The following is a 22,955-nucleotide window of genomic DNA, read 5'->3' as shown; positions in this document are numbered from 1 at the left end:
TACCCTCATTGCCTCAGCAGGGGAAAACGGAAAAACATGTGGCTGCTCCGCTGAACTGACTCGCAATATATTCAGCTGACTCTGGCCGCGGCAGTTGCGTAAAGACTGGAAACCCGGTCAGTGGTATCTTTACGAATTTCCAGGTACAGTATTACCGTCGTTGCGACTTGAAATTGCTCATAGACAACGCTAACAGCTAACCCTAGATGAAGCAACATCTCCATGGTATACATCCATTACTACACCATCAAACGTGTGTCATGTGCTCAATTTACATGTACCAACAGCTCCATGCAGCCTCTTAACATTACGTGCAATCAAATCTTCTCATCATACGCCGGGTAATCGGTAAAGCCGATGGTCGGGTCTTCAAACGGACCGTAGAAGCGAGATCTATCGTACGGAGCAAGAGGCCAGCCATTGCGCAGTCTCTCTACCAGATCCGGATTGCTGATGAAGAATCTGCCGTACAGCAGGGCATCGTATCTGCCGCTTTCCAAGACCCCCCACGAGTTGAACTGGTCGAAGCCGCCGGCAGAGAAAAACGGCGTGTCTCCCCAGATCTTGCGGAACATGGAGAGGTCGACGTCGGGAAGCCCCCATGAGTCAAGGAACTGTTGTTTCTCCGTCTCGGAAAAGATTTGCTCGTATCGCGGCTCAATGAAGCTCACGTACGACAGATTGGGGTGACGCTTCTTCAGCTCGCGGCACAGGTGGCCCCAAGTCTCCAGACGCTGCTCACTGCGAGCCTGGTTGAAGAGACCAAAGGGAGTCAGGCGGATGGCCAGGTTATCTTCTCCCACCGTCTTGGCCAGCTCGGCCATCAGATCAAAGACGAACTTGCAGCGCTTCTCCGGCGAGCCGCCGTACTCGTCTGTTCTCTTGTTGATATTGGAGCTTAGGAACTGCTCTGGCAGATAACCATTACCTCCGTGAAGCTCTACACCATCAAACCCAAGCTCCATGGCCGTCTTTGCGGCGGCGCAGTAATCACGGATGGTTTTATGGATGTGCTCGACCGTCAGCTCGAGGGGTAGCTGCTCGCTATACCTGACAGGCGTCGTTGAGTGGGGTGCGGGATACATGAAGCATTCGTTGGGATCATCCCAGGGGATGCTGGACGGGGCCACGATGGGCGTTCCGGTAAGCTGCGGGATGTTGGCGCGTCCAGAGTGCCAGAGCTGCGCATAGATGTAGGCACCTTTGGTATGGACTGCGTCAACAACCTTCTTCCATCCTTGGGCTTGCTCTTCTAGGAAGATCCCTGGGACACCGGGCATAGCATTTCCCTAAACGACTCGAGGTCAATTCCCCGCGTCTTTATTCTACGGTGACTGGGACGGTGACATACTTCTAGTGAAGGCGGAATGCCCTCGCTGATGAGCAGGCCGCCCTCTGTTGCTCGCTGCGCATAGTACTCTGCAATGACATCGTTGGGAATCCAAATGCGATTGGGATTCTCAGCAGTCGAGTTCTCACGGTGCGGCGTGCCACGGTTGCGCGTCAAGGGAGCGAGCACGACTCGATGCTTGAGAGTGATTTTGCCATTGGCAATTGTAAGCGGCTCAAACAGCTTTGAGTCCTTTCCGACGTTGACTTGGGAGCCCATCTTGTCCTGTGATATACGTCTTGTTTCTTCTCTCTTTCTTGCAATATACTTCCAGAGCCAAGCAGGAAGACAGATGTACTGTGCTACTCAGCCAAAACGTGAGCTGGAAAAGCTATCCGTTAGCAGAGTGATGACTCGGGAAACTAAGTTTCCAGAGGAGAGAAGAAGGGAGGGCGCTCATTTCCAAAAGAAGAGAAATGCGACCCTGGTATCTGCTGCAACCCTAACACGCTCGTCCATTGAACTATGCATGTACGTACATGCGGTATCATGCGCGGAAAGGAAACTTGATTACATCAATCGGCCTCCCCTGACAGAAACCGTCGGCTGAATACTATCGAGAGCGCATGGCCACGCCTCGACATGGATCCGAGAGAAATTTGTTGCAGGGCACTCCACTCAACTCCATCCAGATGCATCGCAATGACTCCACTGCGGTAACATCGTGGGTCAGAGAGTTCTTTTGCCGAAGGCACACGATCTTTTCTAAATGAGCAAACGATCTTCATGACGGTTGTTTTAAACCATGTCGGTCTCCCATGATGGCGTTTGGCGGTGCAGCTCTTAGCTCGTTCATGCTCGCCCCTAGTCCAAGTCACATGTATCAAAGTCCCTTGGTTCTGACATTGGGGTTGATGCTATGTGTAATGGAGGTGCGTGCCATGACTAGCATCGTGTTGTTGGTTCGCTCAGCGTACTGGCTTGACTGGATATGCAGTTGGCTTGTCGTGTTTCGCCCCCCCGGCAGGCTAGATTCGGTTTCCGATTCGCACGGGGGCCACCATCTCACCGTCATGACCCCTGCTTGGTTTCTTCAGCGGTGCCGTGGCTATCCCAATTCATCTTCCGTTGGCATCCGGATCCACAACGGCTCGGATCCCTGGACCCGGTCCACTTTGGCAGGTTGGACTGACGCTGCAGCTCTGAACGAGCACGATCAGGGCTTTCAAGAGGGTCCAATACCACCGATACTACAAGATAATATGGCAGTTTCTGAGGCTGACCACATCGGTAAAGTGACGGATGGTATGATGTGATTGGTAGCCGAGTGTGGCCAGGGGCATCTATTTTTTAATCTATCTTTTTCTTAATCCCTTCCTTTCCCATCCTTCTCTTTGAGACTTTTCGGGTCCAAGCAGATCCTATTACACCTGCATTAGCCCTTTATCTTGTGAATGTTCCCCCCTTTCACAAGTTGCTGTCAACTTTCACTTCCAGTAGCCGTTCCTTTGACGTTCGGCATCTCTCAACCTTATTCCTTACCTTACAGAATCATGAAGTTTTGCCTGTCATGAGCTATCCCGGTGCAGCTCCGCCTCCTGAAGGCGTTATTCCTGACCTTGCTCACCCGCAAGATGTCTTGAGGACTGTCAACTATGTCACACAAGGGTTGACAATCTTCTTTGTCTCCATCTTTGTTGCCATACGATTCTATGCGAAAACCAGAGTGCTGGGAGGCAGCTTTACACCAGACGACTGTGAGTCAAGTGGTTTCTCAAGCAACGAGCGGGCTGATAGAAACTGACTTGAAAGCAAAATAGATGCAACCTACTCGGCTTATGTATGACACTTTTGACGGCAGAATTAAAGATGTGATCCAAGACTGACAAGTGCATTAGGTGCTTATGTTAGGATACTGTATCACTGCATGCTTTGGTAAGTGTGGTGTCTTTCTACCCCTTTACAGCTTTTGTGAGCCGTCCCACTAACAACTGTGCAGCCGGTGCACACGGTGGAGGCCTGAACATATGGGAAGTGTCAACGGAAGAGGTTGAGAAATACTTCCAGGTAACAATCACATCCTTCAGCGTCCTGTGTGGAAAGCTAACGTCCAGTTCAAAGTCTTGCTATGCCGCCACCATCTTCTATGCCCCGATGGCCATGACCGTCAAGCTGGCCCTGCTCGTCATCATCATTCGAGTCTTTGGATCCGTCCACCGGCGAACCCTGATCGGAATCTACATCTTCATTGGCATGATTGTCGCATACTACGTCTCCGGCTTCTTCATTAAAATCTTCATATGTTGGCCGATTTCAGCGTATTGGACCGGTGACGCCAGCAAATGCATGAACCAGAGCGCCATTGTCACGGCCGACTCCATCATCAGCGTCATCAGCGATTTGGCCATCCTGCTGCTCCCGACACCCCTTACCTGGTCGCTCCAACTGCCTCGACGGAAGCGCCTTCGCGTTAGTGGACTGTTGTGTGCTGGAGGGGTTGCTACGGGGTTTAGCATTTATAGATTGGCCATGATTGTTGACCAACGCAACTCTACTAATATGACTATGGTGTTTATCAAGGTTATTCTGTCAGGGTAAGGAGCCATCTTGCGTTCTGCTATGCAGCTGGAGGATCGAACGACTCAAGCTAACGTGATTGTCAAAACCAGAAACGCCGAAGTAGGCATTGGCTTGATATGCGCCTGTCTCCCGGCCGTCAGCGCCCTCTACGTCCAACGCACACGCGGTTCTTCATACTTCAAAAACCCTGGCCACTCCAGCGTCACCGGCCGCGGCGAAATCATGCTGACGCGATCATACCACGTCGACAGATCAGCAGTGGACAAGGACGTGGACGAGAGCGCCCTCGAGCTGGGCCACGACGAGGCAGGACTCGTGTCCAACATGGGGGCCCAGGTCAAGGCAAATGCCCCAGAGAGCCATCACTCCAACCGATCCGAGGAGACGCTTTGATTCCCTTTGTCTTTTGTCCTCCGTCTTCTTTCGCACCACCAAAAGTTGGACCGACGCTATTTTTTTACACTTAATTCGAAAATTTTCACGTTGATATGAGTATACAGATATGGGCAGGGATGTAGAATGAAACAGGGCATATAAATTCGTTTTCGGGAGGGATTTTTTGCTATATACCAGTCTTTTCGCAAGGCAAGCACATTTCATTTAATACTATTCTATGACTACACCGATCATGCCGAAACGCTACTCGATATATGCGAAGTAAGCTTCGTGATATGACCCATATTAGCAGTTGAGGCTCCATCTCGGGGAAAAGAGGAGGAGACTCGTAGCTTGAACGATACTCATCTTTCGACCGTTTCAAGGCTCCATCTGAGGGGAAACAAGAAAGACAAGAGATGAGCGCTCGAACAAGGCTCATCTTTCGACTATCAAGTGGATAATCATGCACCTGGTTCTGTAGCTCCCCCGTTCATCATGCAAATGCAACATGATATGCCTGTGATGCTGACTTCATCCCCTGAGAGATCATTTCTCGCTTCGAAATTTGGCCCCCCTTCGCGATCGGCACCCCGGTTTCGCAAAACTTCTGCTATTGGGGAAAAGAAGTGCATGCGCCTACAAGGGGAAGGTCGTGGAGGGAGACCACCCCTGTGGCTACAGTACATGTAAGAGTACGAAGTAGGCTTGGGAGGATTTCGAGCAATCTGCAGCGTAAGCACAATGCTTGGCGGCGGCGGGCAGCTAAATTGTGAGAGGGGGAGCGGCGTTTGGAAGAGTCGGACGAGGGAATCCATGCATGTTTAACATGTAATGTTGTATTATCGTTTACAGGGACATGCTTGGTTTTGTAATGAGATTTTATTTTTGAAAGTGACGATAGTTTGTTATCGTACGACTTGAAGCGTTTCGGGGTCGGTCGTGCCATGTCTGTAAGTCTCAAATCATTTGAGGCCTTTTTATTTTCAAGCAGCAGTTTTTCTTCAGATGCGGGTTAACTAACCATGAGCAGGGATCGGTGAGATTGAGATTTAGCCTGAGCATAAGGTATGGAGCATATTCCCACTTCAAATCGTAAAATATGAGCGGGCATTTTCTGTCACTTGTGCCGTCAGATTCGGTGCGATCGCGTGGGTACGGCAAGGACGGGAAGGCTAGGCAAGAGGCTTATTCCGTTTCTTGAGGGGGATGGGGAGATTTGGCGCGACGGGTGGCATTGTTTTTGGCTTTTGACTTGGCCATAAAGGTGTTTCTTGATGAGTTGATGGGGACGAGATTTTATGGCTGCTTATGTGTGAAGCTAAATGGTTGGATATCCAGGTACATGGGTTGAGATCTGCGGTTATGGCTAGACAGGCTAAAAGCGATGCTTACGAGCACGACTGGCAGATCCTCGAAGGCAATAGTAGGCTTGCCAGATCATTACTGACGCTGGTAGGACCCAGACATTATCAACTTTACACACATGTATGTATGTGAACGATCCGTAGCTTTTACTGTATCATGAGTATGAAATATATGCACCCCTTTCAAATAATATGTCATACAGCATCAGTAGACGAGGCACGTGAGAATTCAATAATGCATGTCTGCACCATGCAGTGGTACCATACTTGATGGGAAGGATTGCAATAGTTGGGCATCCAGGATGGCTGTTTCATGAAATGTCAGGATCGCTCATGTTGAAGAGAGCTGGGAAGGCAGGAGTCAGTTGCCAACATGTGGCTGACAAAGTCAGGAAATCGTGAGAATTTAGTTACTGAAGAGTTGAATCGGCGTCTGGAAGCGCAGCTGTCGACAAGGTTGGCTCAAGTATAAGAGCTGAGGACGGCGTCACACGTGTAAGTGTTTTGTGAACTTTGAGTGACGCTCCTCGGGTCATGTCCCCTTTTGAGACTACTGCTTTATAGTGTCTGTTGAAGGTGGTCGCCGACTTATATACAACTCCGACGGACCTTTCGGATGCGTGTGTGGGATAAGCATTGGGGGTCGTCGAATACACGGCTCTTTTGGATCGATTAGGTAGTGATGCCGTGTGAGCGCATGCTTCAAAGGTACTCGTATGAAGATATGTGCGTATATGCGTGTAGAAAATTGAATCACGGGTTCGTCTGACGAGTCCCAGACGGGATTTTTAAGGCACAGCAGCCCAAACATGTGTTCCGTGTTCCGTAGACGACGCCATCTGATAGGCCGCGGGCTTATTGTTTCTCGTTGGAGTAAGTTGTATGTGTATGTGTATGTGTATGCGCCATCCCTGAGGGGTTTGCTGGCAGAGCTTTGTGAGCAGCATCGAGTACACACCCAGGGAAGACCCGACATGTCGCCTGGCGGGAGTCGCCGCCCTCCATCTCGCAGGCTCCCGAGAATCTGGGGGATAGGCAATTGTTTATACTGCGGAGGGCGATGTCGAGATAGCGATGCAGGTACGGCGATTCGATAAGGTATCTCGATAATGCGGAGAAGATAACAAGACACACATGGATGCTGATAACGAGCCGAGCAGCTCTTTGCAACGTGCGGATTCAACAAACTCGTACATACCAACCTGCTGATACTAGACGCCAAAACGGCGACCCCGGACCGGAGCGGAATCAAGCCCGGGTTTTGGGGGCTTGCTTATCGATGCGGTGCGATTGGCTGCTTTGCTTCTTCTTTTCATGCCGCCTTTGTTAGCCTCTTTTCCATGATGGAATTCTCGAACAGGGTCTAGCTGGATGGGGCAATCGAGACGGCGTTTGTGCCTGTTTGAGGCTTGATGAAGGGTGAAAAGAAATGGAAGAAAATATTTTATGGAGGGGCTGCAGAGATAAGGGAAGACAGCCGACAAGCCGATTATTCTTCTAGACACTCGGACTTTTTTTATGGTTCCTTTTATGGTTCCATGGCTACGACGAGTGTTAAATTCCAGAACATGTTTGGAAAGATGGAAATGGAAACTGGGACCTTGATGGATTAATTACAGGACTGAGATGATATGAGTTGCATACAACGCTCGGGGCAGAGAGGCATCTGACCACTACGAAGCATCGTTTTTGTGTATTTGTTTCTGTTCAACGGCGATCTGACCGCATGGATGGATATTGGGCATGTGCGTGTGTGCACACTAGCAAGACGGACCGAGGGAGAATGGCGGCTTTGGGGGCTAGCAAATTTGAGTGTGGATTTTTAGTGCCCGGGTTTGCCATGGGCTAATTTCTACGGTTATTCAAATTTGGATGGATGTTGCCAGTACAGTGCAGTGCAGTATGAGTATCAGGCATCTACGAATGCCCTCCACGCCGATATACAGAGAGCCCGCTATTATTAATTCCCTAGTACATGTATGGAGGCGATGGATATCAAATCCATTATCCACTGATGGAGCGTCTCGTTATCAGCAGCTCAGCTCAGCTCGGGTACTCGTATATACTTGTGCCACGCAGTCACGTCACGGCCTGGCATGATGTACATGTACTCGTACAGGCCTAAGTACTGCCTGGTACTAGGTAGGTACTACCTATAGATGCTTAACCGCACACGAGATACCGCACGCGATGGTGGCTCCTTCTCCAGCTTCGCGGGCCCACTGCCTGCCCTCCCACACACGCCGCAGCGCGCGCAATTGATTAAGTGATGCGTCGATTAATGGAATCGCAATTGTCTTGTCATCGCCTGGCCTGGCTTGGACTGGCCTGGATGCAGCTCAGCTCTCGGTTTCCATTGCGCAAATCACCGAAGGCTAAGCTATCGACTGGACGCTGCCGAGCACATGTAGATACATGTGCTGCCCGCTATAAATAATACGGCCCCAAGCATCGATATCGACTAACCGCCGACCCGAATCGAATCGAAATCGGTTCCTCTCCTCCTTGCTTCTTGCTTCCCCCCCGCGCCCAACACTCTGCAGATCGCGGGTACGAGCATCGTTGCATCCATCGAACTGGTACGACTCAGTGTTGGCCCTCTCCTCTCCCCGCGGGAACCAAAGTCGAGTCCCCTCATCGTCACCACCAACAACAAGCAACACCAACATCGACGTCTCAGAAACTGCCCATTCGAACATAAAGAAAGAGAAAACGCCAATCAGCACCCAAACCAGCATTCCAATCAAAATCACACACCCCGCAGCGTTTCCCTTCGCCCCTGGTCCCTTTTTTTTCTCTGTTCGCCGCCACCGCTATCGCTAGCTAGCCGCCCCACCACGAACCACGCGAAAAAAAATACAAAAGAGCTTTTTCCATCGCGCAAATCTTTCCGGTCTTCCCTCTCTCTTCTAGAGGACGTATAGTCCTTTCGTCACTCCCAAATCGACCCTTCGTCGCCATACGAAACAAACTTCGCAGCCATGGGGTGGATGGACAACATCAACAAGAAGGTCGCCGTCAGTCCGGTGGGCAGATGGTTCCGGTTGGAGGGCTGTGGTCATGTAAGTCGCCTCTCTCTTTTTGCTTCCTCTTGGTCTCGGCCACATCACGAGACACCTCGTGGCTCGGTCAACACCACCAGGGATGGCAGCTTCCGAGACATCGATGAAAGAAGCTGTCTCATCTCATATCGCTCATGGCATTTTGCTCACAATGTCTCGTTCCACGTCTTTTAGCCCAAGGAGCGTAAGGGATCCCAATTCTTCACCGAGATCCGCGGTGGCCTGGCCACCTTCTTCGCCATGGCCTACATCATCGCCGTCAACTCCTCCATTGTCTCGGATTCCGGCGGTACCTGCGTCTGCAATGGCGGCTCCGCCGACCCCATTTGCAACACCAACGACGAGTACGCCCTGTGTGTCCAGGCCATCAAGCGTGATGCCGTCACTGCCACTGCCGCCATCTCGGCCTTTGCCAGTTTCTTCATGGGCCTCTTGGCTAATCTGTAAGACAAGCTGCGTCTGATATAAAGACATCTGGAACGATTCATCTGACTCTTATATCACAGCCCCGTCGGTCTTGCTCCTGGAATGGGTCTGAATGCCTACTTTGCGTACACTGTCGGTAAGTCGAGACTTGTCTTTCAACCATCTCTGTACTCCCAAGAGACTTCTTGCATTCTGACTCCCATATGCAGTTGGTTTCCACGGATCTGGTCCTGTCCCTTACCGCGTCGCCTTGACTGCCATCTTTGTCGAGGGCTTCATTTTCCTGGGCCTGGCCATCTTCGGTATGCGACAATGGCTTGCCCGTGCCATTCCTCACTCGATTAAGCTGGCTACTGGCGTGGGTATTGGCCTCTTCCTGACCCTCATCGGTCTGACCTACAGCGAGGGTCTTGGTATCATCACTGGAGCCACCGACACTCCTCTTGCGCTCGCCGGCTGCTCGCCCGAGAACATGCTCGACGACGGCACTTGCCCCAGCTTTGACAAGATGCGCCACCCCGCCATGTGGATCGGTATCTTCTGCGGAGGTTTCTTTACCGTGCTTCTCATGATGTACCGTGTCAAGGGCGCCGTCATTGCCGGCATCATCCTCGTCAGCATCATCTCCTGGCCCCGAACCACGCCCATCACCTACTTCCCTCACACCCCCGTTGGAGATGACTCGTTCAACTTCTTCAAGAAGGTTGTAGACTTCCACCGCATCGAGAACACGCTCAACGTGCAGGAATGGGATGTGAGTGCGTATGGTGGCCAATTTGGTCTTGCCCTCATCACCTTCCTCTATGTCGACATCCTCGACTGCACGGGTACCTTGTACGGTATGGCTCGTTTCGCCAACCTCATCGACCCCGTTACTCAGGATTTCGAGGGTTCCGCTGTTGCCTACATGGTCGACGCCATCAGCATCTCCATCGGTGCTCTCTTTGGTGTTCCACCTGTTACCGCCTTTGTCGAGTCCGGTGCTGGTATCTCTGAAGGCGGCAAGACTGGTCTCACATCCGTCGTGACCGGAATTTGCTTCTTCATCAGCATCTTCTTTGCTCCCATCTTCGCCTCTATCCCGCCCTGGGCTACTGGCAGTGTCCTCATCCTCGTCGGATCCATGATGGCCACCTCCGTCACCGAGATCAACTGGAAATACATGGGCGATGCCGTCCCTGCTTTCCTTGCCATTGCCATCATGCCCTTCACGTACTCGATTGCCAACGGCCTCATTGCCGGTGTCATGTCGTACATCATCATCAACTCCATCGTAGGACTCCTGAGATACGTCTCTCGCGGCCGCATTGTGCCTCCCAACCACGACGAAAAGGAGCCCTGGACATGGCGAATTCCTGGCGGTTTCTTCCCTCCCTGGCTGGTTCGCCTGTTCCAGGGCAAGAAGGACTTTTGGCGCGAGCCTGATTCCGTCGTTGTAGACAATGTGGCGGAAAAGGAGCAAGACGCCAGCTCAGATGTCGGCAACGATGTGAGCCGCACCGCCGAAACAGCCGAGGTCAAGATGTAAAGCGGTGCTTGTATAAAAGCAAACTTCAACAACTGCATATGAGCATAAAGATGACAGAGAAAGAGTAGGAGCCTGTCGACGTAATTTTTTTTTTTGGCGGTTCGATGATAGATGAATGTTTTGATATGATGTGTGATGGTATAAAATCTAGAGGGATACCTAGAGAGAGATGGGAATTAGTTAATCATGATACCTATTGTTTTGTTTTGCTGTTAGAGAAAGAAATAAAACCTTTTTTGCTACCAACTCAGGTAAAGATACGCAACATCTGTTGTAATAAGCGTGATAAAAAATCATCACCAAGTGACTAGTAGGATCAAAATGGCTTAGATCATTGTGTTTATTTTCATATCTTCATGTCATGGTCATAAACTTTTGGGTATATCCAAAAATGCCTGCCGCAGCTATAAACGCTCCAGACTCGCTCGTTTTATGCCATCAAAGCAATGTGTTTCAGCTCACTATCAAATTTGTTAGTTCAATTTTTTTCACTTCACGAGTTGATATCGAAAGAGGGAGCAAGTTGATATTTGGAGAGGGGACAACGTCGATGTTGCGAGGGGGAGGACAGGAATATAAAATTACTCACTCTTGCACCTGGAATCCGACCTTGGTCGCAGGATACTGCACTTCCTCGCCCTCGTCTCGCCCGAGCTTGGCCTGTTCCTCGCGGACCTTCTTCGCCTTCTCGGCCAGCGCCGGGACGGGCGCTAGGTCAAAGTCAGAATTGAGATGCCAGAAGAGGGTGCTCGAGATGCGGACGAGGGGCCGGTCGGGGAGCTCGGCCTTGCGCCTCTCGATGACCTCGAGGGTGCGCTCGTTGACAACGACCTCGTGGTAGCCGGCCTTGATGAGGCCGCCGGTGATGTACTCGATCTGCTTGCCGGCCTGGACGAGGAGGTAGTTGCCGGGCGGGATCTTGACGGGGATGCGGGAGCCCGTGTTGCGGGCCCAGATGTTGAGGCCGGGGTAGCGGGAGCGGCCATGGATGGTGAGGAAGTTGAGGTCGGTGTGGAAGCCGGCGAGGATGGTGTCTTTGGCGCCGTACTTGGTGAGGTCGGAGGCGGTTGGGGCGAGGAGATGGGGGCTGTGGAAGGGTTGGTGTTAGTTTGAGATGAATCGAGGAGGAAGAGGAGGAGAGAGGCGAGGGAACGTACCCGTAGCGGCCGGCGGAGCTAAAGTGGTCGGCTTCGAGACCGAGGCCGAGGGCTGTCATTTCAGACAACTTGGAGACGCTGCCATCTTGGTGTTAGTTTTCCTGTTGAACAGACTCTTCATGGTAATGAAGGTATAGATCCAGAGACATGGACTAACGCATTCTTCATGGAGCTCCCCCACTGGTTCATGGTCGGTGCCCATCTCTCCTTGATGTGCGCGGCATCGGGCACAATGTTCTCGGCGTTGAGCCCCGGAAACTGCGTCTCGTACGGCGGCAGCTCGACCATGCGCCAGAAGAAGCGGCACTTTGGGTCGGGCGAGTGCGCCGAGATGTCGAGCGGCCGCTGGCTCGGGTCTAGGCGCTGGATGACGTCCAGGCAGGGCTCGTCGACGGCGCACTTGGGCTTCTCGGTGTTTTCGAGCGTGACGCCGATCTGGTAGCTCAGCTCGGGGCGCTCGTCGCGCTTGAGGTCCTGCTCGGGCTGGGCGAAGTAGTCCTCGAGCAGGTCGAGGAAGGTGTTGTTGTCGGCTTCGGAGACGCGCGAGTCGTGCAGCAGCAGGGCGCCGTATGTGATGAGGGCGGAGGCGGCGCGGGAGCATTCGGCTTGGACGGCGGGAGAGGAGGAGGGGTTGTTGAGGTAGATGTCGAGGTCGATGATGGGAAGATCCATGGGGAGATCTTGAGGCTGTGATTCGGTCGCCATGATGGGATATTTTCTTCTTTGTTCTCGTGATTATTCGCGCAGGGAAGAAGAGGGTATTCTGACAAGACAGAGGGAATAGATAAGAGATGACTTGGAAAGAAAAAAAAGAAGATTCACGCGTGAATAATCCTGGGGGATCACAGAACTGAAAAAAGTTTTTTGACCAGGGGAGAGAATATTAGCGAGGCTCAAAACTCGGCTATCGTCTGCTTTGCTTCTAGGGCTTCGAGGAAAAAGATGCAAATCGAACAATAAGATGCCGAGATAGAACCATGCTCACGACCCAGACGAGGCCAGAAATGGCATGAGGGGGAGGGGCAGTAAGACTAAGAAAAGCGGCCGGCGGCGTGAGAAGAACTTTTGGTGGAGACGAAGGCCGGGGATGGACGTCGGAGCCGGCCGATGAGGCACGGAGGACGCCTTGACTAAGCTCGTGATGGCGGCAGAAACGGGCAGTTAAAGATGAATCGAGACGTAACGAGATCCACTGCCGGACGGGGAGTGGATATGGTTGAATTTTTTCTTTAAATTCTAAAGGGGATCCTTTGTGCTGTGTGTAATAGAATGGATTTGTCTGGATTTGGGACTTTGGATGTGAGAGCAGAGGATTGGGCCAAGCAAGTCTAGACGCAGCCTTACTTCTGTATGCGATGTGTTACATGCAACCCCTAGCCAGTCGATCCCCAGTCCAGAAACACCTGCATCCTCGTTTGCCACAAAACCATGCAAGACATTAAGCCTCACCGTGAAAATCCCTGCTCAAAATATTTTTTTTTTCTTCCGGAATACCGGCCCGTGATTCCGGAGGACTCTCCAACCGGATGTCGTTCCTGTGCATTGCATGAAGCAGAAGATTCCCTGCTTGTGTAACGCGAGAAGTGATACCTGGAGGGGTTTCGTGATTTAGATTGGTAGAAGCCCTGTTGGTTTTATGGTTCTTGGCTAGGCGGGCATCATTTTCTTGACGGGGAAGAGAGGTGATGCATCCGGAGAATGTGATGGACACGTGGAATTCAAGGGTTTGATGAGACGTGTTTGTGGTGTAATTTGTACCTGGCAGCTTAGAAGGATTGTGTGAGTTGTCGTGTAACAATTACCCTGTGGACAAGTAGCTGCGAGAGGGAGGGAGGGACGGGGGTTGAGATCGTGTGTCAAGTACAGACATGCTGGACGCTGCCACGAGAGTGAAGCTATTGTTAGTACTTGACACTTGGTGGTGATAATTGGGTTGGCGATTTAGCAGTGTAGCTGTCACTCATCAGAATGGATTTAACGATTCTTGTAAACTTCATGTATTGCAGTATTTGTGTATGATTCAAATGAGATCCTTCATTTACATGGTTACTTCAATTACGAATTAATTGAATCTTCTCGGTATCTTATAGCTGCACATATCAGGCGAGGCATGAAATAAAGAACAAAAAAAAAAATCGAGGTACTACCTAGGTAGCCCAGTGCCGCCCGATATAGGCTTAGCACCCTTTCTTATCCGTTATCCGCCCAGCAGATCATCCTGAGCTAAAGCTTCCCGCGCTGAATTTTAAGATCTCCCATTGCAGCCAAAACTCGGATCAACGACACTCTTGAATCGGCGCAATGGAGCAGTTCCTCCTCTCGGCCCAGCACTCGGGGGCAATCAACCACGCTCACACATTTTTTCTCCCACAATCGGCCGCGGAACTGGCGCGAGAGGTCCGCATTACCGTCGCCATCGTTGCGTGTGCCTGGGTTGCGGTTACGGCGATCAAGCAGTTTAGCTGGAGGAATCACGGGCCAAGATGATGACGGAGGGGCTTTGGAAGATGTGGCGATGATTGTATGATGACCTGATCTGAAACATCTGTTGGCGCTGTGATTTCTGTGGATTGAGGGCTAACGGAAGCTTTTTCTTAGTGATATACTATGATACCCACGATAGATTTACGAATAGACTATTCCACTCCGATCGGTTCGAGCACTTTAAGTTGTGTCCATTGACTTGCCTAAGAACAAAAAGAGTATTCAACTACCCAATAGGGATATTATTGTTGTTGAGTTGTGCTGGAGAACCTGCTTACGAGAGGCTCCGGTTCCGAGTAAGTCTCGCCTTCGGGCAGCAGGGCGACAAAACTTTGCTGTTTACTGATACTGGACGACGCATTCCGAGACTTCCTACGGCGTACGGCTTGGCTAGCTTCGGACATGAACTTCGGACATGGAACTTCGGACATGGAGTTTCGGACATGGAGCTCATCTCACTCAGGAAGCTCCTGTGAATCCAACACTTACAAACAATCAGTACCTAATATCTCACTCCTCCCGGGAATAATACCGGGTCAACAAGCTACGAAAGAGGAATATAGCCATATCTATCACTCTAACAGCAAAGCCTACATAAAATGCCGATATCTATCTTGTTCATCTTCTCACATCAGCAGCCTCTAAGCACCAGTACCTCCATTTCCGGTGGTATCCGCGAGCGAGACATCTTAGAGACCGACTCATGGCATCCAGACAATGGAGGGGACCGCCGAGAATAGCCATGAGCTTAAACTTGGGAAGGGATATGTTGTAAGTGCACCGTTACCCGTTCTAGAACCTACTCTCTTGAGCTTATCAATCTATCAGGCCACAGTAATCTATCAGATTTGCAAATAGTTGACATTCTCGGAGATTGCCCAAGTCTTGGGCAAGCCACTTGGAAGACAAACTCGCTACGAGACGGGCAGTGCAGGCGAGTTAATCAAGTCATGTATCGGACCAAAGCATTCCCTGCCTTGAACAGCACTCTTGATGCGGCCGCCAAAATGCACTATAATGGTCTTTTAGGCCGTACAAATGATACAATCGAGAAGATTGATGGTCACTTTCTCGCAGAATGTCTCCAAATATGGGGAAAAGAGTCGAGCTTCGGCTATATCCTTAGACTGTCAATTTGCCCCAAGAGCCATTACCATTCCCTCTACGGAGTACACGCAGCGTTTATTTCTGTGTACTGAGTACGTCAGCTCAGTTACTTTCATGATTTTTCGATTACTTATCAATTTACTTCAACCCCCAGAGCAGTTGGCAGCATCAGCCGCCATCTTAGATCTAAGACGCCATGATGCTTACGATTGAACATAACAACTCTTTCCCAAGAGGGGTCATAGTTCCCATTGAACCGAGGTAATGTATCTATTAGAGTGCTGATTCATCTTTCCCACCCACTTCATTCAGTTCTTCGTACCTACGTTGGAGTCACTCTCACCTCTGCTTGTCTCTCACTCCAACTTATCCGCCAAAACTCTCAGATTATACCATACGGATATCTCAAGATTAGCTTCAATGGCCAGCAGCTTATGTCAGCGCTACAAAAGTGACAGCTATCGCACACTCTAGGAGGCCTCGTTTACTCCTCACAGGAGTGTATTCTCCACAATGGAGGACTTTGCCGAGGCACATAGAGCACAACAGCGGGTTACCTGCAACCTGCTGACCTGCAACTAGCTGACAGTAGAGGCTAAAGTCAGTGATGTGACGGCCAGCTCAGGTAGAAAACATACCAACGACTTATAATAAATAATTGTTTAAATAGCTTCCAAGGCCGCAGCGATTGAATCTTGAGATCTTAGCCTGTTTGCTTCTTCTCCAAACTGAAACTTCTCAATCGTAGCATATTGCAATGGCAACTCGAACAGCTTTAGCACCCCCGCGGCCTGCGGGGTCGGCTCAACCCATAATGGACCCTGTACGCATCAAAGAGATTGTCTCTGAGTGGATTGATGGCGTTTCGGAACTTCTCAAGACTACAGATCAGCAAACCATTTCAGGAAAGGACCTAGAGCCAAAGATTAGAAAGTTGTTCCTTGACAACAGCTACTGGAGAGATCTTGTATGCCTTTCTTGGGATTTCCGTACTTTAACCAGTCCCGAAAGCATCGCAAACTATCTGGCAGAAGAAAATCGGCTGCAAAATCTAAAAGCAGTGCGTCTTGATGACAATCCGGCTCACCAGCCCCGAGATTTCCCCATTCATGCGGCCTTGCCTCCGGATGGACCCATCTTTGGTATTATCGTGTTCCTGGAACTAGAGCTCAGCTCTGATAGGATAGGCACCGGCATGCTACAGCTAGGACGTGATGAAGATGGCTCGTGGAAAGCTTACTCCTTCAGCACGCTTCTTGAAGAGATTAAAGGATATGAAGCAAAGTGTGGTCCTCGCAGACCCGAGAATTTGCGCTATGGCTACGAGCCGGGGAGACGGAACTTTTCAGAGGTTAGAGCTACGGAGCGAGAGATGAAAGATAAAGAACCTGCTGTTGTTATCATTGGTGAGTCTAATACAAACAAGCCCATACTTCTAAGCTCGCGAGCTGGATCGAGACTCATCATCTGTCAGGAGCTGGCCATACCGGACTAACGGTTGCGGCCCACCTGACTCACATGGGCATCCGCGCTCTCGTCATAGACAAGAACCCTCGAGTAGGAGATAATTGGCGCCAGAGATACGGTAAACTGGTGCTTCATGATCCCGTATATGCAGAAAGTTTGCCTTACATGAAGTATCCGGAGACTTGGCCTGTAGGAATCCCTGCTCTTCCTTTCCTTCGCTCATACTGATTACAACGACAGTTATTTGCCCCAAAAGAAAAAATGGGAGACTTTCTCGAGAGCTATGCCAAGTTGCTTGACTTGAATGTCTGGACAGACAGCACCCTGAAGTCGTCTGATTACGATCCATCGAGCAAGCAATGGACGGTGACAATTGAACGAGGCAAGGCCAGTGGCAACGCCGAGATACGTAAGTTTGCGTTGTATTTCTTTTCACCTAAACATCCCATTACTCACCTTTGAAAAAGGCACATTTCGCACAAATCACATTGTAGCAGCTAGTGGTCTGGATGGCCAGCCAAGGCTTCCAAATATACCCGGTCTAGCCAGCTTCAAAAGTAAGAATGGGACTGGCGTCATTCACTCCGCCCTGGCTGGAGAGGCTGCCGTAGCAGGGCCTGGGGAGAAGATTGTTGTCGTCGGCATGGGTAACTCCGCCATAGATATCGCGCAAGGAAGCTGGGAAAACGGGGCAGAGGTTACCATGATTCAGCGTGGGCCTTCCTACTTCTTCCGCCGTGATTCGCTCGTGAAACACGGGTTTATGACGGCTTACTGGCACCAATCTCTGTTGCCTGAGCATGAGATGGACATGATCATGTGGGCATACCCGATGCCCATCCGGATGACGAGGGGCGCTTCGCTCGCGCAGGCGATGTTCAAGGAAGACGAGGAGCTGCTCCAGAAACTGACAGCCCTTGGCTTCCGATTTACTTCTGGACCTAACGGTACGGGCTTGATTGGTATTGTCGCGGAGAGAAAACATCCGTACGTTAACGACACTGGCTGCATGACGCTTGTGGCAGAGAAGAAGATTGCGCTCCAAACCGGGCCTATAGAGCGGATCACGGAAAACTCGATTGTCATGAGCGACGGAACTACATTGCCCGCAGATCACATCATCATGGCAACTGGCTACCAAGGTGCTGCTGCAGCCGTTAGAGATGTTATGGGCGAGAAAGTTTTCAGCAAACTGGGGAAGCCCTTTGAATATGATGAGGAAGGGGAGTGGATTGGCAACTGGAGGCCCTCGGGTCATGAGCGTTTCTGGATGTGCGCTGCCCCGCTCGTCTTTTCACGACTTCCGGCGAAGCTGCTGGCATTGCAGATTTTGGGTGTTGAATTGGGTTTGCATTGAGATGGGTGTATGGTCTATGTTACTGTTTAAAGTGTGAGCTGAGTCCTATGCAAGCTTCAAGACAGATCAACAAGTGCACTATCTATTAAAGATGCGATAATTATCTACGTGATGAGACGCTTCTAGTAGTTATTGACAACGGAAATTACTAGCAACCGTTAATTTTTATGAATGCGTGGAAACACCAAGAGATGGGGTGCAGTGGTTGATCACGGGCGTCAACAGCTGTGCAAGGTCGAGCAAAGTGGCAGAGTGGGGTGGCCAAAACATCAAGAATCTGGCGGATCAGCAAAAAATTTGGATGCAGCTGGCATCAAAGTGTCGGGCGCGTAAACACCAAGAAATGGGATGCGACAGTCGAAAATGGGCGTCACCAGGTGCACACAGTCGAGCCGAGTGCCAGAGTGGGCGGCCAAAACACCAAGCATCTGGCGGGCCAGGCAAAAGGCTGCGCACGGCTGGCATCAAATTGAAAGATGCAAACACCATGGATTTGGGTGTCATGCGCAGAATTACAGTGGGCAAAGAAAAAAAAAACATCATGATCAAGGTAGATGAGAACACCACAAACGAGACTGATGTGGTGAAAGCTGGCATCATTGGGAGCAAAAGAGATCACCATCAAGACAAACCACCTTCATGAAAACACCAAGATCGAGCTCACGGTCGGTAAAGCGTGCCTCAATGGTGAAACTTTTTGGATGTAAACACCAAAGAAGCAGCTGGGAGGACTGGAGTTGATGATAATTTGGTGAAATATAGCTGCGCAAAGATTCGGGATGGAGCCAAATCGCCTTGATGAAAACACCAAGATCGAGCTCACGTTAGGGAAATCTTGACTCGATGGCGGAATCTTTTGGATGAAAACACCAAAAAGGCAGCTGAGAAGACTGGAGTTGGTGATAATTTGGTGAAATCTGGCTGCACAGAGGTTCGAGATGGAGGCAAATCGCCCTGACCAGACTCCAAAATCGAGCTCACAATCGGGAAAGGTCGCCTCAGTGGTGAAAATTTTCTGGATGAAAACACCAAGAAGGTCCTGTTGGCGATAATTTTGGTGAAATTTGGCTGCACAAAGATTCGAGATGGAGGCAAATCGCCTTGATCAAGACTCCAAAATCGAGTTGGCAACACGAAAATCCTGACTCAACGGCGGGAAAAAAGAGTTGAAAACACCAAGAGAGTCAAGTTGGTGATAATTTTGGGAGTTGAAACCTCGGAAATCTGGGCTCTACGGCGAGAAGAGGGGGTTGAAAACACCAAAGAAGATGCTGATGACCCAAGTTGGCGATAATTTTGGTGGTTGACAACTCATAAAACTTGGACTCAATCGCAAAAAAGGGCGTTGAAAACACCAAGGGAGAGCTCAACAACCTCCAGTTGGTGATAATTTTGGTCTTGAACAGCGTCGAAAATATCCAAGATGCGAGCAAATCGCCTTAATGGAGGCACCAAACTCGAACCGACGAAGTCCAAACCGACCATATTTGGTTCAGATCGTGTGTCGAATTGGGGATTTCCGGGGGTGGGAAGACCAAAAACTCGGATGAAAACATCGCGAACTTAGGGTTTGGCATCCGAATTGGCGATGATCGAGCTCAAGAGCCACCATGATCAAGCGAAATAACCCTGATGAGGTGGTCAAGATCGAGCTGTCAACACCCAACTTTGCCATGATAAACCCAAATCCCATCCAGAATGTGACAGCAGCAGAGGGTCACAACACCAGATTTCTGATCCAAGCTGCAAAACCTGGTGACAATGGTGATGATTTTCTCACATCTTGGAGGTCACAATGGTTGACTTTCGGCTTGATGAGACTGCAATTCTCCCAGTCCTGGCTGCTGGGCTTGGTCCAAGTTTGGCGGACTGCAACTCACTACAGGAATTGAGCACCGCGCTATAAGAAACCGTGTCCCCGGTAGAAGAGACTCTTATAGCGCGTAACTGCATAGAATTCTTCGGTACAAGGATCATGCACCCCTCTTGAAGAATCTCGATTTGGGCTTCTGAGATCCCAAGCCGGATGGATGAGGGAGGAGAAGAGCCGCTGCAGGCTTCGTAGACGTGCTGCTCGTGATATCTCTGTAGGCATGATTCGAAAGCATCATACTGTTGAAGTCGATGATTTCAGTTGCGCCCATCATAGTGTTTTCTCGTGCGTATATGGAGATGGTGGCGGAGACTCGTGCTGTTGTAAGTTGGAGGATGTAGGATGCCATGAAGAATCGCAATTAGGGAAGTGCGTTGTATCTATATAGTGGCAACATGGACATGGACAAAAGTGGAATGGAGGAAACAAGAGTCAAAGGAGCTGAATATCAAAACTTCTATTGATGCTATTCAAGTTGCATATTGTAGCTGTGGATAATGCGAATCCTTCGAGCTCTCTGCGGGGTTGGTGAGATTCGATGAACTGGGACAATAAAACGGCGCCCACCACCAGCTCTATTCAAGAGCAACCTGCACATTTTCCAGTTCACATCTTTCTCAAATTAACAATATAATAGGCCAATAATTGTATCTCCCATAGTTGAGTCATGATATCATCCTTGAATCAAGTGTGCAGGCAGTGCAGAGGCCTCTTTGAGCATGCGGCCCATCTCCTCACTTCCGAGTCAGAAGATGGCAACATATCAGATGATGTTGCAATAGAGTTCACCGAGGAACACCATTCACTATTAATTGCAAACAACAATGCAAAATCCTGCCACATGTGCTCACTGATCGCTCACGTCTTCCCCCACATCTTGAATGCGTATGACCCCCATAGCCCTATCCAATGGGTGATGTGGGGAGACAAAGACGATCAGCTGCTTGATCTTGGCTTTCAGATACGCAAATACGATTTTATCCAAGATCTACGGATTCAGATCAGTATGGAATCTCTCTACCTAAGGCCGACTCAGAGGTGGAGACTGACTCGCCTCAGGTGCCAAAGCAGCCGTGAGCTTGCATCATACTCCAATTACTTGGTCTTTTGAAGCTCTACAAACAGTTCAAGTATGGATGCAGAATTGTGCCTCGACCACAACCACCCACAGGCAGTGCGAAAGGCCTACGATAAAGAGACAGCTGCCGCTAAGACTGGTAGATGTGATGCCAGATAGGCCACCTCAAATTCACTCTGATGGTGGACTCACACGCAATGAATTCCAAGCATTGGATATCGATATAGCACCACCCGTACGAATCATTTCTACCAAATCTCTTCCGCTGGATATACGATACATGACACTGAGTCACCGATGGGGCAATTCCCCAAGCATTATACTCAACTCGACGACGGTGTCGACTCTTTTGAACAGCAATATCCCGTCGGAGCAACTCGAATCTTCCAATGCAAAGCTCTTCAGGCATGCGATGTACGTCACTAGGTGTCTGGGAATTCGCTATCTCTGGATAGACTCGATGTGCATCATGCAAGATGACGATTCCGAGAAAGCAAAAGAGATTGCTCTAATGGGAGAGATCTACTACAACTCGTCGCTCAACATATCGGCTACTGATTCCACCAGCGGAGCAGACGGGTTAATATTCAACAGAGATGTCTTGAAGACTTCTCCATGTCAACTCAGTGTGCAACTTCCAGGAGTCAATGAAACTCTTGACCTGATTGCTTTCCACAATAAAATACTGGTCGAGTCCGACGAAGGTGAGTTGAACAGGCGAGGATGGGTCTTGCAAGAGCGGATATTGTCACCTCGAGTACTTCATTTCACCAAGCATCAGGTATTCTGGGAATGCAATTCTCTCTTGGCATCAGACATCCGACCCGAGGGGGAGCCCATAGATCCGACCTCTGCTGGCGATATGAGAGGCATACTGAGCGCCTCTTATTCAGCTGCTTTACCAGATGATACGATGAATGCTCTTTGGTATGACGTCGTGCGCCAATATTCTGCAACGTCCTTGAGCTTCTCTGGAGATCGACTACTTGCAGTGTCGGCCCTTGCTGAAAGATATTCGATCCTCAGTTTGCAGTCGCCAGATGAATACGTCGCAGGCATATGGATGGCGCATCTCCCACTGGCTCTAGTTTGGCGCAGGATTCCCCGGACAGAAGCCCCATCGATGTCATTGCAGAACATGGATCAGGAACAAATCGCACCAACATGGTCATGGGCCGCTTTAACGTGTGCCGTCGAGTCTGCCGATATGGATTACTTGCACCCAAATATAGCAGTGGTGGAATTGGGCGGTATTCAGCGAAGATCTGCTAGTCCGTTCGATGGAGTCACAAGTTGTTGGCTACGTGTTCGAGGCCATATGTGCAAAGTTGAGCAGGGCGCTGAAACTGCTAGCATTGAAATGGTTTGGGATAAGCCTGCGGCAGATGATGGGGGCTGTGCTTCCAGATTATTCTTGCTATATGTTGCCTATCGCTCCTTTAAAAGTCGAAGAGATATGAGAGGCTTGGTGCTTCAAAGAACGAACAAACGAGGCCAGTATATTCGATTAGGCGCTTTTTCAACGAGCAACTTTGACATTGAAGGGACGTATATAGGAGAAGCGTTCACGGGAAACACACATAACCTCGAAGAGGAGGATTTCTTGGAGTTTACAAAGAGTCAAGGATACACTGTCGAGATAATATAGACCGTCTGAGCCACTACTCTAGCAGCTCTCTAGTCTAATGCAGTTTAGGGAATTCTGATTCACCACCCCATTTTCCTCATGAAGAAGCTGGAGTGGATACTGTGGATCGTTGGCCG

The 22,955-nt window shown here is 50.1% G+C and overlaps 6 protein-coding genes across 6 annotated transcripts; 4 read left to right on the top strand and 2 right to left on the bottom strand.

Moving 5' to 3' along the window:
- Positions 1–317: 317 nt before the first annotated feature.
- Positions 318–1,609, bottom strand: T069G_01865 (NADH:flavin oxidoreductase / NADH oxidase family domain-containing protein; the record flags this gene model as incomplete). Its single annotated transcript, XM_056169075.1, has 2 exons — positions 318–1,289; positions 1,352–1,609. The coding sequence occupies 2 exons, from the start codon at positions 1,607–1,609 to the stop codon at positions 318–320; spliced, it is 1,230 nt and encodes a 409-aa protein (XP_056034391.1).
- Positions 1,610–2,900: 1,291 nt separating this feature from the next.
- T069G_01864 (uncharacterized protein) lies at positions 2,901–4,303 on the top strand (the record flags this gene model as incomplete). Its single annotated transcript, XM_056169074.1, has 4 exons — positions 2,901–3,087; positions 3,330–3,397; positions 3,452–3,924; positions 4,000–4,303. 4 exons carry the CDS (start codon positions 2,901–2,903, stop codon positions 4,301–4,303), a joined length of 1,032 nt encoding a protein of 343 aa, XP_056034390.1.
- A 4,330-nt stretch (positions 4,304–8,633) lies between these two features.
- T069G_01863 (permease family domain-containing protein) lies at positions 8,634–10,668 on the top strand (the record flags this gene model as incomplete). Its single annotated transcript, XM_056169073.1, has 4 exons — positions 8,634–8,714; positions 8,889–9,157; positions 9,221–9,276; positions 9,350–10,668. 4 exons carry the CDS (start codon positions 8,634–8,636, stop codon positions 10,666–10,668), a joined length of 1,725 nt encoding a protein of 574 aa, XP_056034389.1.
- Positions 10,669–11,098: 430 nt separating this feature from the next.
- T069G_01862 (uncharacterized protein) lies at positions 11,099–12,530 on the bottom strand (the record flags this gene model as incomplete). The annotated part of the gene is made up of 4 exons (XM_056169072.1): positions 11,099–11,129; positions 11,258–11,755; positions 11,826–11,903; positions 11,983–12,530. 4 exons carry the CDS (start codon positions 12,528–12,530, stop codon positions 11,099–11,101), a joined length of 1,155 nt encoding a protein of 384 aa, XP_056034388.1.
- Positions 12,531–16,230: 3,700 nt separating this feature from the next.
- Positions 16,231–18,240, top strand: T069G_01861 (pyridine nucleotide-disulfide oxidoreductase domain-containing protein; the record flags this gene model as incomplete). Its single annotated transcript, XM_056169071.1, has 4 exons — positions 16,231–16,822; positions 16,891–17,072; positions 17,124–17,292; positions 17,351–18,240. 4 exons carry the CDS (start codon positions 16,231–16,233, stop codon positions 18,238–18,240), a joined length of 1,833 nt encoding a protein of 610 aa, XP_056034387.1.
- Positions 18,241–20,780: 2,540 nt separating this feature from the next.
- T069G_01860 (heterokaryon incompatibility protein (HET) domain-containing protein) lies at positions 20,781–22,839 on the top strand (the record flags this gene model as incomplete). Its single annotated transcript, XM_056169070.1, has 3 exons — positions 20,781–21,117; positions 21,173–21,895; positions 22,007–22,839. 3 exons carry the CDS (start codon positions 20,781–20,783, stop codon positions 22,837–22,839), a joined length of 1,893 nt encoding a protein of 630 aa, XP_056034386.1.
- Between the last annotated feature and the right edge of the window lie 116 nt (positions 22,840–22,955).

This window comes from Trichoderma breve, chromosome 1 (assembly GCF_028502605.1).
Source record: "Trichoderma breve strain T069 chromosome 1, whole genome shotgun sequence".
Lineage (NCBI taxonomy): Eukaryota > Fungi > Ascomycota > Sordariomycetes > Hypocreales > Hypocreaceae > Trichoderma > Trichoderma breve.
Note: the sequence above shows the minus strand (reverse complement) of the source record. Positions and strands in the feature narration are given on the sequence as shown.